The sequence below is a fragment of the Balaenoptera physalus genome (assembly GCF_965194825.1).
Source record: "Balaenoptera physalus genome assembly, chromosome: 14".
Classification (NCBI taxonomy): domain Eukaryota; kingdom Metazoa; phylum Chordata; class Mammalia; order Artiodactyla; family Balaenopteridae; genus Balaenoptera; species Balaenoptera physalus.
Window position 1 is genome coordinate 60,475,274 of NC_138893.1, and position 15,246 is coordinate 60,490,519.

General features: G+C 39.3%; 1 protein-coding gene across 2 annotated transcripts in view; it reads left to right on the plus strand.

Moving 5' to 3' along the window:
• Positions 1 to 2,339: 2,339 nt before the first annotated feature.
• The window catches only part of ANKRD22 (ankyrin repeat domain 22), a 21,897-nt gene continuing 8,990 nt past the window's right edge, over positions 2,340 to 15,246 (plus strand). Inside the window, exon 1 of one of the 2 annotated variants that reach the window (XM_082423963.1) lies at positions 2,340 to 2,717. In XM_082423963.1, the coding sequence (XP_082280089.1) occupies positions 2,697 to 2,717 (21 nt within the window). In that variant the 5' untranslated portion in view covers positions 2,340 to 2,696. The remainder of the gene's footprint in view (positions 2,718 to 15,246) is intronic. The other variant, XM_082423962.1, reaches the window with a different exon arrangement.

The window sequence follows — 15,246 nt, forward strand, 5'->3', positions numbered from 1 at the left end:
TGGGGGAGGGGCAGTTATGGGAGGTGACCAAGAAAAGCACAGAAAACAAGGGTAAGGGTGTTATGCAGATTTAAGTCATTGCCTTCTCCATTGATAAATTTCCAGAAGTCATCCTTTTCTTCCTGGTACAGTGAGGGAGACACTTTTACAAATGGAGAATTCCCTTATAAATGTAAATCTCCCTTACAAAAGGGTAAATTCTACTGCTTTCAGAGATCTGCAGTTTTTCAAGAATAATCAATTCAAAATAATCCTTATGCTAAAAAGACATATTTTAGGGTGACACATTCTGCTACCCTTTGTCAGGAAGGAAAAAAACCTTTCCTCTACCCATCTAGGTTCTTCTGGTTGGTCTAATAATTAAATTGACAAAAGACAGATTAACAGGAAAAACTCAGATTTAATTTTGTATATATAGGAACCTAACATACATGAGAGGTTCAGTGACAGAAAAGTAAAATAAGGTATGTGTGCCATCCTGAGCTAGGGAATGGGACAGGGGCCTGGGGCTTCCAAGGACAGGAAGTTCATTCACGGGATAATAATAAAAAGAGGACATGTTTAGTATTTAAATATTTGCCCTGCCATATTAATTGGGCCACTTAGATAAAATTTACCTCCAGTAATAACGTTTTTCTGGGAAAAACCCCCAACTTAAGTTCTTCTAGGTAGTTAAGGGAGGGGCAATAGTTTCCCTTGAACCCACGGGATCTTGATTGCCTTTAGTTCAAAATAATCCTCATGCCAAAGCGGCACATTTTGGGGAAGCTTGTCCTGAACCCTTACACCTTCAAGATGCAGTCAAGGGAGAGATGCAGAATCCAAATAGAGGAGTTGTGGTCCTGATAAGAAATTAGAGAAGACTCTTTTTTTTTTTTTTTGGCCGTACCACATGGCAGGCGGGATTTTAGTTCCCTGACCAGGGATTGAACCCTTGTCCCCTGCAGTGGTAGTGCAGAGTCCTAACCACTGGACTGACTGACAGGGAATTCCCTAAAGAAGACTTTTGAGTTCAGTTAGGGTGAAAAGAGTCTGCAGAAACTACAAATTAGTTAGAAGAGGTTACAAAGAAAGCTGAAGGGGATTACGAAAGATTTGCATAAGAGAGTGAAGGATTTAAGTCAGTGGGAAAGACACTTAAATGTCTTAGGAAATAAAGAAATGCGAAATGACACTAAGCCAAAGAGGAAGTCAGCTGCAATCTTAGTGGGTATTGCAGGCTTCCGTCTCCAACAGAAGAATTAGCTAATTCTTAAAACTCCTGGGAGGTAGGCCCCAAAGCTAAGTCCATAGTAAAGTGTCTAAGTCTCATTATAACAATGATAAGAATAACCCATTGTGTCCATCATTGGAGTAGGAAGAATTTCCCTGAAAAAAAAAAAAAATATATATATATATATATATATAGGCTTAGGCCTTGGATCCTGGCGCCAAATCTTGGCCACAAAGAACCTTAACTGATCAAATCAGTTTGCTTGGGATGGTTGAACGCTTTCTCTCATGGGTGTGTGTATTAATTCTGGGAAAGTTTAGCACTTTGCTGTGATTGTGTTAAGTTCAGAGAAAATGTGTGAATATTTGGTATCATATTTGGTATATAAAATATCTACGATGTTTAAGAGATTTGGCATGTTAGCACGTTTGACCAAGTGGCCTGGTGTTTCCATTTAAAATGTATAAGAGAGTAATTGATGTATAATAGAGTAATTGATTTTAGACTTATGATTTTAAAATGGAATATTATAAATTGACTAAATTCGGAAACAGTTTTAGGATGACTTAATATTTATTATATTAGAGTAAGTTTAGTTTATTAGTTTATTAGATTTACAAGATTGTTTAGCTGGGAAAGTATTACACTACGCTCAGAATTAAAGTGCTTATAAAGGAAAATCAAATATGGTAATACTATAAGTGTAATTTAAACCTTTTAGTATAATTGAATTCACTAGAATGTAAATGGGACTGATATTTCAAAAAGTTTAGGTTTTTTAATTTGAGTTGCTCAAACTTTACTCAAAGATGCCCTTGAATGTGATTATGAGCACATTTATGTATATAAAATACTATAGCTCATAAATTGACTTTATTATTTTAATTAGTCTATATTAATAAAAAAATCAAGGAATAATAAATAAACTTATGTGTGCATAAAGACAGCAATACTCCATCAGTTTTAAAGATTATTTTTCATGAAGGTCAAGTCCTATGCAGACATATACGGTTCTAACAAGCGAGTTTGTTTGCACTTAGCCTTTCTCAATAGCCACTGAAAACCAGATTTCAATTAGGAAATGTCCTAAACACAGTACCCTGTTTTGAGCCCTGAGTCGTTTCTGCCTGTGTGAGAACTTTTCTTCTCGCCTCATCTTTGTTTCCTTTTTTCCACATGTCACCACTGGCAGAGTAGGTATGACTCAGAAACCAGTTCCTCGGGGTTGTAACATTAGATGATGCACAACTTGGGTGATTCATTACACGGTAAACTAATGCCCTTGTTTCATTGGGTTGGGCTCTCTGGAAGGTGTGTTGCTGTGTAGGTTGCTGGAAGAACACTCACAGGTGTGGAAAGAAAGGACTTGCCACCGACCTGGGCTTCTAGGGACCTTTCTCTCGACTGGGAAGAATTTTGATGTTAATTGGAAATACCTCCAGAAGATTCAAGAAGCTGTGAAATAAGTCTGTGAAGGACCAGCATGGGAATCCTATACTCTGAGGTATGTAACTTCTCTGGAAATAGGATTCCCAAGATGTTAAAAATTGCTTATGCTTTTCAAATGGAATTTCCTATCCCTATTAATGTCTCCTTTTCATCTGTCTAACTTTCTGTAAGAGCATTAAGTCAAAACAAAGTCCAGTGTGCTAGTCTTTTTGATATTTTAATATTTTAAGGCAAATTATTTTACAATCCTAAAACTTTAGCTAGATAGTAGCTAGTAGAGAGCCATATAGTATACATGTCATGATGTCCAGATGTTTGAGGGGGTAATTTGGATCTGTAAAATGAAATTTATGAAAAGGGAGTTAATGGAGTTGTGTTTTCTGATGTCAAACATCCAGAGGACAAGTGAAAATTGTCTTCAGCTGGATTTTCTAAACAGACTAAAGATAGCCTGGCTCTTTTATGGAAATGTGGGTATAGAGTAATGCCTTTCCGCTTGATATTTGAAAGGAAATTCACCTCTAGCAATTACTAATAAAGTCTATCCCTGTGTAGAAGAAGGATAAAAGCAGAATGTAGTTTTGATATTTTGAGTTTTTTCTTTTCACAGCTGATGGATACAGAAATGTTTTTTCCTGTATTGAGAGTAACCTACTAGAATCAAATAGATTTTTAACAATGTTTCAAAGGAATACAAGAGAGTCATGTTTAAACAAGAGTCCAAGAGGTGTAATGAGGTTATTATTCATGATTTGCTCCCTTTCCTCTCTGACACAAATAACCGGTCGGTCTGCATTTCATTGCAGATGCTCAACAGAACCTCTTTGGGCGCTTCTTCTAACACTGAAGGCAGTTTCTCAGTGTTGGCAGTTATGTCTAATGCCAGGTGTGTGTGCGTGTGTGTGTGTGTCTTTCTGTAGTCAACTTTTCTTTGATTAGTTTATATTTCTAGATATGTCTTGCCCAGTGACTTTAGGCTGGTGAAGAACTCACATATATGAAAATGTCAACACATGTAATGTTCTAAAATGCTACTCTGGCCTTTCTTAAGCCCTAGATTGCCTAAGCACCAGGAAGTGGAACTTGTTGAAAATGCAGTTTCAAGGGCCCCCAACCCAGAGAGTCTGTTTCACTCAGTTTGAGGTACGGTTCAGAAACCTGCTTTTTAGGGGAGCCTCCCAAGTGATTCTGATGTAGATGATCAGTTTACCACCCCTGGGAGAGAAATGCTGCTCTCGGCTAGTGCTTTTCAAATTTTAATGTGCATACAGATCACTCAAAGATCTTGTTCAAATGCAGATTATTACTCTGTAGGTATGGGTGGGGCATAAGATAATGCATTTCATCTCCGCAATATGCTGCTGGTCCTGGACCATGCAGTGAGAAGCCAGATTGTAGCGTACAGTCTAGGTCCTGGAAATAATTACTTAAGGAAGTCTTTGTGTGAGCAGTGTAATTGTTTGTTGATGGGGTGTGGATTTGGCAAGTGGTTGAGTCAAGGCAAGACATTGATACTTATTAGTATCAGTGAGAATATCCCCGGAAGTGGAATGAACTTTTCACTTTTCAGATATATTGAGGACAAAGCAATGTGGAATCTACTATGATATTTGAAAGCAAATACGACAATCACACACACACACACACGTATACACACACCCCTAAAAGACCCTAACTTACCTAGAAGCTCATAAGTAATTATTCAAAGCTCATAATTAACATTGAATCAAAGCTAGTGTCAACTAAAATAATATATGCATAACCTAAAAATTGAGAGTTATGTTTTATTCAGCGGACACACTGAGGGCGTCAAGCCCGGGAGGCAGCATCTCAAATAACCCTGAGAAAACTGCTCCGAGGATGTGAGGGTGAGCTAGGACAGATAGGAGTTTTGCAACAAAGGGCAGGTAGTAGGAAGAAAAAATTACTGTTAATAAAAGAAAACTAGATATGTCAAGTTAAGGAATTTAGTACTTTTCTATGTATGGGAAGATGCAAGAGTCTGGGCTCACTAAAATCACTCCTTTGATATGCACCTCAGCTATATGGGGCCAGGATCTTGTGTTTTCATATCCTGAGTTTCCGCAGGGCTCACCTTTGGAGTGGCTGCAGTCTGATGGCTGCTAGATGGCAGGTATTCTTTGTTTCCTTCCTGAGTTCCCTCCGGGCTCCCCGGCTCACCTTTGGTGGCTGGTGGTGACTGCAGTTGCTGATGACTGTGACATCCTTTGTTTACTGATATGGCAGGCAATATTTTATTTCTCAGTAGTCTTAAGTAGTGTTGGGATAAATGGTGTTTCCATGCAACTCAGTACCACAAGTGATACTACTTTGAGTAACTCAAAGAGGTACTTAGAACTTGGGCTCACATAGCATCTTAACAAAAGAAAAATAAATTTTTAGAGGAGTGGCAAGACAAAGGAAAAGTACTTTGAGTTTCTAAGGCAGCAAACTGAGGGAAGGCAAATATGTAGGGGAGCTAATGGAAGACAAGGGCTAGTTAGAAATTTTACTCTGCAAAATACTTTGGTGACTTCTCTGGGCTGACAAAGGTAATTTTGTCCTTCCTGGTAGAGAAAGAAGGGGCAACACCTTCACATATTTATGTCCTGCTTTTAGCTAAAGAGGGGGAGGGCAGAGAACATTCTTTGTATCTGCTTCTTCTCAATTGCTTTTAGTTCAAAATACCTGTTACACTAAGAGGTGTAAATTGGGGTTCATATTCTGCTACCCTCTAGAGCCTTGCATTGCTAATAGTTATGCTATTATATATATAGCATATACATATATATTTATTGAGGTATAATTGACATAACATTATATTAGTTTCAGGTGTACAAAGGAATGATTCAATATTTGTATATATTGCAAAATGATCACCACAATAAATTCATTAACATCTGTCATCACACATAGTTACAAATTTTTGTTTTGATGGTAACTTTCAAGATCCACATTCCTAGCTGCTTTCAAACATGCAATGCAGTATTATTAACTACAGTCACCATGCTGTACATTACATCCCAATGACTTATTCATTTTATAACTAGAAATTTGTACCTTTTGACCCCCTTCACCCGTTTCTCACACCTCCGACCTCCTGCCCTGTCTCAGGCAACCACCAATCTATTCTCTATATTCATGTGCTTTTGTGTGTGTGTGTGTGTGTGTGCTTGTTTGTTTGTTGTTTTTCATTGTTGTTGTTTAGATTCCACATAAAAGTGAGAGCATATGGTATTTATCGTTTTCTGTCTGACTTACTTCACTTAACATAATACCCTTAAGGTCCATCTTTGTTTTTGCAAATGGTAAAATTTTGTTCCTTCTATGGCTGAATAATATTCCATTGTGTATATGTACCACATCTTCTTTATCCATGTGTTCATCGATGGACATTTAGGTTGTTTCTAATATATTTGTAAGAAAGAAGGGGAGAATGAGGGGGTGTCCCAGAGTGGGTCCTAACCTCTGCAGTAGAGGATATGCTTAGAGCTCAGTGAGAGAACTAAGCTCGGATTGATCACCCCCGGCTATGCAGGCCAGACTTTTAAACAGGGCTGATTCATTTAAACCAGGGATCCCCAACTCCTGTTAGGAACCAGGCCGCGCAGCAGGAGGTGAGCGGTGGGCAGGCATCATCTGTATTTACAGCCGCTCCCCATAGCTCGCATTACTGCCTGAGCTCCGCCTCCTGTCAGATCAGCGGCCGCATTAGATTCTCATAGGAGCACGAACCCTACTGTGAACTGCGCATGTGAGAGATCTAGGCTGCGCGCTCCTTATGAGAATCTGATGCCTGATGATCTGAGGTGGAGTTGAGGCGGTGATGCTAGCCCTGGGCAGTGGCTGCAAATACAGATTATCATTAGCAGAGAGGTTTGACTGCACAGAGACCATAATTAATCAATTGCTTTCAGACTCATATCAAAACCCTATCTGTGAGTGGCAAGTGACAACTAAGCTGCATCTTACGGAGCAGACTGGACATAAGCAACAGACTTCGGGGGTCACTGTCTCCCATCACTCCCAGATGGGACTATCTAGTTGTAGGAAAACAAGTTCAGGGCTCCCACTGACTCTGCATTATGGTGAGTTGTATGATTATTTCATTATATATTACAATGTAATAATAATAGAAATAAAGTGCACAATAAACGTAATGTACTTGAATCATCCCGAAACCATCCCCCCCTCCCCTGGTCCATGGAAAAATTGTCTTCCATGAAATGGGTCCCTGGTGCCAAAAAGGTTGGGGACCACTGATTTTAAACCCTTATCACACATATCTGTTCATACTATTTGCAATAATAACAAGTATTTAATTAGGCCTTTATTATGTGCCTGGCTGTGTTCTAAACATTTTAAGTGTATTAACTCATTTAATACTCACCCAACCATATAAGAGAGTCACTATGATTATCCTTATTTTACAAGTGAAAAAACTGAGGCAAAGATAGTTTCAGGAACTGGCCTAGAGTTATGCAGCTAAAAAGTACTTAATGGCTAGAGACCTGTGTACATTCAGGGAAATTGTGCTCATGTCCTGATGAACATGCTAAGTTCTTTCCCTAAAGCTCTCTCAATAGGCATGTCACCCTCCATAAATAAGCTGGTCTTAACCACTCTGCTCTTCTGCCAACGCTCTTCCCCACGAAGTTACACTCTTGTCCTTTTCCCTTTGTTAGAAGAATAGGGTAAACTAAATCCAGGTTCCAATGAGGTACATTTTACTCCCACCCTGTAGAGAAGTGTTGCACACTGCAAAGTATTACAAAAATTAGAAAGAAGGAAGTTGTATAAGAACTTAAAGAGCTCAAGAATTTGTGCTTAGGAGATCTATAGAACATTCTCCAGGCTCTTGTCCTTGTCAGCTGTGGAAACAAGGCCTTAAAAGGAATATCTAGAAAATTATATTATAATGATGTATCCCTTTAAACTTTGGGAAAGTCTAATGTTAAAGTTACCTATGAATAGTGGTACCCACACACACACATACACACATACACGCACTCTTAATATTAATGCTTTAGGAATATATCTGTTTTTCAGATGGGAAGATGTTACCACAGAAAAAGAGCATATGGTTTAAAGAAGAGGGGGATCATATTGAATTATACAGTGTCCAGAGAAAGCAATTTAGGCTGAGCAGGGCTTTTTGGGAGAGCTGGTACCATCGAGGAGGAGAACTCAGGGGGAACAGGAATAGAGATGTAATGAATGGGAAGGCCATTGGACCGGAAATCCAGGAAACCTAGAATTTAGTCCCCATTATGCCAGAAACTCGGGGCAGTTGGGGGAAATCACTTAACTTCTTCTGGTCACAGTTTTGATATATAAAACAGGATAGCTGGGTGAGATCGGGTTCAGCATGAAACATTGTGTCCTTCCATGATAAGGGAAAAGAAGAGGCAAAGGCAATTGAAAAAAATGCCTCCCTCACAATCTCTATCTACTTAGTTTGGGTATTGAACCCTTTAAAGATTTTGGTATTGTATATTTATTTATTTTTAAAAATTATTTTATTTTATTTATTTTTGGCTGTGTTGGGTCTTCGTTGCTGTGCACAGGCTTTCTCTAGTTGCGGCGAGTGGGGGCCACTCCTTACTGTGGTGTGCAGGCTTCTCATTGCAGTGGCCTCTCCTGTTGCGGAGCATGGGCTCTAGGCGTGCAGGCTTCAGTAGTTGTGGCTCACAGGCTCAGTAGTTGTGGCTCGCAGGCTCAGTAGTTGTGGCTCGTGGGCTTAGTTGCTCTGCAGCAGTTGGGATCTTCCCAGACCAGGGCTCGAACCCGAGTCCCCTGCATTGGCAGGCGGATTCTTAACCACTGCACCACCAGGGAAGATCTGGCATTGTATATTTAAAAAAGAGCACCAAATAGGTTCTATCCCAACTGATTTCTTGATTCTTTCCTTGTATATTTTAAGTATTTTACAAGTGATAATGTGGTACTAAATCACATTTTAAAAAGGAAATGATAGCTTCAATGTATGAACAGAAACCGGCACTAAACATTTGTAAATATTTATTCATTCATTCAGTCATCCATTTATTTAATCAACAATATTTATTCATCACATACTATATTCCAGGCACATGCTAGCTCCTGGTACATAGTGATAAATAAATAAGAGTAGATCTTGACCTCTTGGCGCTACCAATGTAAAATGAATACACAAGTTAAAAAAAAAATAATTGTAAGTAGTGAAAAGAGAAATCAAGGAAGCAACAGGATAAAGAGAGAGTATATAAGAGGGGTGTACATATGTAATTAGATTTAACCTGAAAGGCTCCAATGAGGTAGTGACATTCGAGCTGAACTCTGAGGAATACGAATCTAGTCTTGGGAATCTTGGGGAGAGTGTTCCGGACAAGGGGTGTATGTATGGAGAATCTGAAGCATGGGAAGTTGGGCCAGTTGGAATAACTGAGTGGTATACGAAAGGTATGGGTGAGAGCAGTTCATCTAGGTACAGGCAATAAGAAGTTTTATTGTCTATTCCGAATTTAGAGACTAATAATACTGACTAAAGGTTGATTTGCTTTTTGTCATCACGGTGCTCCAGTAATTCTAAATAATGTCAGTTTAACATGGTCATCCCCACCCTTGGGCAGCCATTGTTTGGCAGAAAGTCCTGGAGCCCAGGAGGCAGTGAGAGTGACACTACTGCTTCCTCAAAGCCCTGCATTTACCTCTTTGGTGGTCTGAGGTAGTAGGGAGATATCAGGGCCTCCGATTGGCTAGATCAAGCAGCTGGAACCCACCCTTCCTCCGTCCTTTCTCCTCATGATTGGAGGCAAAGGCTTTCTTGCCCTGCCCTGGCCTCAGAGCTTCTCAGGTCTCAAGTGTGGTAATGAAGCTTCTTTAACTTCCTGGCTGTGAAGACAACATCATATTCTTGAAAAGACCTTGTTGGAGAAGGAATAGAAAACAGATAAATGTGTGCCCTTCCTTGATTTCCCCTTCACTGTTACTACTCCTCATAATCCAACCACTGCTGGGGCTGTCCTTTATGTTACATAAAGGTTAAGTGGACCTACGACAAAAAAAAAAAATTCCTGTGCCTTTTTTATTTATCTGAAAGAAAGAATTTACTAAGAAATTTAAATCACGGTATGTGAAGAAATGAGTCATCAGAAGGAAAGGCTTGAGCTTTATTGTACAAATAAAATAAAACCTTCGCTATTATTCCCTAAGATTTCCTAAGTTGAAGAGGAAGAAAACGTCTTCTTGCCTTTTCTGGGAAGACATTTCATTAGTGTACACGTTTCTCTTGTACACTATCTGAACCGTTTTGCATCAAAAACCACAGATCTGGGCTTCCCTGGTGGCGCAGTGGTTGAGAATCCGTCTGCCAATGCAGGGGACACGGGTTCGAGCCCTGGTCTGGGAAGATCCCACATGCCGCGGAGCAGCTGGGCCCGTGAGCCACAACTACTGAGCCTGCGCGTCTGGAGCCTGTGCTCCGCAACAAGAGAGGCCGCGATAGTGAGAGGCCCGCGCACCGCGATGAAGAGTGGCCCCCGCTCGCCGCAACTAGAGAAAGCCCTCGCACAGAAACGAAGACCCAATGCAGCTAAAAATAAATAAATAAATTTAAAAAAAAATCTATTAAATCAGTTAGGAAGACACCAAGACTGGAAGCTTTTTTTAAAAAAAAACCCAAAAAACCCACAGATTATCCTCAGAAATTGTTAGGGAACGTTTTAAATGGGGGGAGCTGCAGCATGGAGACGGTTAATAAGCAACTTATCAAGGCAGAGTTCCAAAGTCTCCCTCTTTAGACTGACAACTAGGGAGGATCCACTACACTTCAGGGGAAGCAACACTGAAAGCGGGGATGGTGGGGAAAAAACTTTGCTTTTCAAGACCTCTGTTACAGAGCAAGCAGCTCAGTTTCCTCCATGGTACTCAAATAATGTCAACTATTTTTCCGGCTGTGATTTCTATTTAACTTGGAGCAGTGTAAAACACGGTTATGTTAAATAACCCATACAGAATAGTTTAGTTAATCATCAACAAACTGAACGTGTCTTGTGCTCCCCAGAGGCGCTTCTTAAATTTTAGGGCCTGGAAAACAGTTATCAGCTATTTTGAAAGCCAGGCACGTACCCTTCCTCTTCTTCTGGCTGGTCTATGAATTAAATGGACATGAAGAAGATTAATAGGAGAAAATCAAACAAAAGTTTAATAACATGTATACATGGGAGAGACCCAGGAAAACTGAATAACTCACCAAAATGGCTGAAACCCTCACGTTAAATACCATCTTCAGCTAAAGACAGAGAGGGTGTTGGTGGTAGTGATTTGGGACTTTGAAGGGGAGGAAGGTAATTCACAAAAGATGGAAAAGCAAATGTTTGGTAAATAAATGTTTGCTGGGCCTGCAGAGACAATGGGACACAGAGTGAACTCTGATCTTTAGGCTCTGCTGAGTTTCCCCCATACTCTTTGCAGCGATCTCTGCTGAAAGCTCTATTCCAGAACAGGGCCCCCTCACCCCCGCTTTTTTTTTAAATTGAAGTAGAGTTGATTTACAATGTTGTGCCAGTCTCTGCTGTACAGCAAAGTGAATCAGTTTTACACATGTATACATACATTCTTATTTCTAATATTCTTTTCCATTATGGTTTATTCCAGGAGATTGGATATAGTTCCCTGTGCTCTACAGTAGGACCTTGTTGTTTATTCATTCTAAATGTGATAGTTTGCATCTGCCAACCCCAAATTCCCAGTCCATCCCTCTCCTCCCCCTGCCCCTTGGCAACCACAGTCTGATCTCAACCAACAGTCTGTGAGTCTGTTTCTGTTTTGTAGACAGGTTCATTTGTGCCATATTTTAGATTCCACATATAAGTGATATCATATGGTATTTGTCTTCCTCTTTCTGACTTACTTCACTTAGTATGATAATCTCTAGTTGCATCCATGTTGCTACAAATGGCATTATTTTGTTCTTTTTTAATGGCTGAGTAGTATTCTACTGTATATATGTATCATGCCTTCTTTATCCATACATCTGTCGATGGACATTTAGGTTGTTTCCATGTTTTGGCTATTGTGAACAGTGCTGTTATGAACATAGGGGTGCATGTATCTTTTTGAATTATAGTTTTGTCCAGGTATATGCCCAGGAGTGGGATTGCTGTATCATATGGTAATTCTATTTTTAGTTTTCTGAGGAACCTCCATACTGTTCTCCATAGTGGCTGCACCAACTTACATTCCCACCAACAGTGCAGGAGGGTTCCCTTTTCTCCACACCCTCTCCAGCATTTGCTATTTGTAGACTTTTTTTTTTTTTAAATTATTTATTTATTTGGCTGAGCCGGGCCTTAGTTGCAGCACACAGGATCTTCGTTGCCGCATGCAGGATCTTTTTGTTGCGGCATGTGAGATCTTTAGTTGCGGCATGCGAACTCTTAGTTGCGGCATGCAGGATCTAGTTCTCTGACCAGGGATCGAACCCAGTCCCCCTGCATTGGGAGCTTGGAGTCTTAGCCACTGGACCATCGGGGAAGTCCCTATTTGTAGACTATTTAATGATGGCCATTCTGACCGGTGTGAGGTGGTACCTCATTGTAGTTTTGATTTGCATTTCTCTGATTATTAGTGATTTTTTAAAATTAATTTTTATTGGAGTATAGTTGATTTACAATGTCGTGTTAGTTTCTGCTGTACAGCGAAGTGAATCAGTTATACATATACGTATATCCACTCATTTTTAGATTCTATTCCCATATAGGTCATCACAGAGTATTGAGTAGAGTTCCCTGTGCTATACAGTAGGTTCTTATTAGTTATCTATTTTATATATAGTAGTGTGTATGTGTCAATCCCAATCTCCCAGTTTATCTCTCCCCCAGTAATTAGTGATGTTGAGCAGCTTTTCATGTGTCCACTGGCCATCTGTATGTCTTCTTTGGAGAAATGTATATTAAGGTCTTCTGCCCATTTTTCAATTGGGTTGTTTGTTTTTTTGCTGTTGAGTCATATGAGCTGTTTGTATATTTTGGAGATTAAGCCCTTGTTGGTTGCATCATTTGCAAATATTTTCTCCCATTCTGTAGGCTCTTTCTTTTTTTTTTTATATAATGGTTTCCTCTGCTGTGCAAAAGCTTGTAAATTTGATTAGGTCTCATTTGTTTATTTTTGTTTTTATTTCTATTGCCTTGGGAGACTGACCTAAGAAAACATTGGTATGATTTATGTCAGAGAATCTTTTATCTAAATTCTTGGCAGCTGAGGGAGAGGTAAAAAGACTTTCTGAGTCTTCAGTTTCTTAAAAATAATCAGCGTAAATTAATCCTCATGCCAAAGAGGCACATTTTGGGGTGGCAAATTTTGCTCCCCTACGTCATTAACCCATTCATGTATTTAAACATAATTGCTGTTTATTGAATATCTATGTCTATCTCTTTATTGATGATAAATACATGTTAGCATAAGGCATGAAGATCAAACCTCAGACTTTCCGGCAAAAAATTCAGCTAATGTAAAGTTCTCTCTATCCTGAATATTTATCTTTCCTCCCTTGCTTTGGCTTTAGAACCAAACTGTCATTGTTTAGTAAGGTTAATTCTTCGACTTTTGTTCACTATCTTATCATCTCTTCATTCTCTTTCAGTAATTATTTATTTGATAACCACCTCTGCCCATCTTCACTGGCTGCTATGTTTTTTTAAAAATAACTATAAGAGTAGCTTACATTAATTGAGGGTTTATTATGAGTCAGACCTGAGTTATGTGCTTCATCTATACAGTCACGCTTAATCCTTTCTGTAACCTGATAAAGAAGATGTGATTATTAAATGGAGAAAGAAACTGAGCACAAATTGTTTAAGTAAATTGTCCAAATAACATAACTGTTTCATGGCAGAGTTGAGATTGGAACCAGAAAGTTTGTTTCCAGGGCCTGTATTTATAACCACTTGAAGCCACCACTTTGCCTATAAATGTGCAGAACTTTGGCTGGACCCTGCTACACCCCTCTGGGTACTCACTAGCTCCCGCTTAGCTTTCACTACCAAACTTACCACGAATTCCTCTCTGATCACACTCCAATTCTTCATAGACCGCGAACTCAGGCCCCTGTATTCTGCCTTCTGTCTGACACTGTATGAAATTAATCTCTGAATGGTCATTAGTGATCAAATCCAGCAATCTTATCTTGCACTTGATTCTCTTAACTCTATCTTCCTTCTTGAAACTTTTAAACTTTTTTTTAGCAGATATTGCTAAGCACAGAAACTGTGTCTAGGAAATAGGCAGCCTAAGAAAGATGGAAATATAAGGTCAGGTTAATATTGGAAGTAATATTGCTCAAGTGGGATTGAGAAAGCACTCCAAGACACTGTGCGACTCTTGCAAGAAAACTATCCACTTTTCCTTTCCTCCTTATAGTTAACTCTCAGTGAAGATTTTGAGGAACCCAAGTAGAGGGAGCTTTGTGTGGTGTCCTGTGTGAATGTGGGCCCAGTGTTGTCAAATCTTACAATTTTTTAAAAGAATCTGGAAAGCCAGATCACTACATGAAAAACTCCAGCTTTTGAAATACTGTAAATTAAAATGCTAGGAAAAGAAGAATTAACAATTTGTATGTGATGTCTAAGTGAGCCAGGAAGACATTTTACTTTTCAGCAGAAAAATTAACTCTATAGCCACCTGTTTTCAAGTTCTGCATAGAAGACCATCAGTTCCCAAGTGCTAGCCCGTGAGTAGTAGTCATCAGTGGCAAATTTTCATTGGTGTATGTGAAATTTTTTAAAAAATGGAGTAGGTTTTTCCATAGAGCTAATTCTATCTAACAGACTTTTTTCCGTCCCCTCAGATTATAGATTTATGTTGTCAGTGCTTTTATGACCCTGAGCTGCCCCCTAGTGGAGGCAGAGTTTATAACAGCATAGAACATTTTCAGCTGCTTTTACACCTCATGCAACAAAACACTACGTGATGTCTAGTAATTTAATTTAATTTTCTAACTTTTTAAAAAAACTTTGCCTCCTTTGCATCTGGGCCATGTCTTTTTCTGATTTCTCCTGCAACCGCTCTGACCATCACTTCTTTACCTCTTGGCAGATATCGCTAATTAATTTAATTAATACTTAATAAGCAATTATAATAACCTCCATAAATTGAGCATCATTCATGTGCCAGGTATTCTAAGTGCTTTTTTATACTGTCTAATTAAAATCAATCTGAAACTATTTAATATGTGCCTACCATGTGCCCAGTGCTGTGTTATATCTATGCTGGGGCTATGGCAGTGAATGGAACGAAGTAGCCTCTATTCATGTGGAATTTATAGCCTGAACTTCAGTGCTTTCCCTCACTCACTGTGGCCTCAACCCCTCCTGGTTCACAGTAGCTTGCAACACCACAATTATAAATAATTAAGAAAAGAGGTATAGTTTTGTCAGTTGCTGTGAAGGAATGCTGGACTCAGGAAAGACAGATAAAATGAAAATAAGTTATGACATGAAGGATGAGCTAGCAGTTAGCCAGGTGAAGAGACAGGCGAAAAAGTGGCTGTTTTTTTGGTTTTTTGTTTGTTTGTTTGTTTTGTAGAGTAAGGGCAGAGGCCCCAG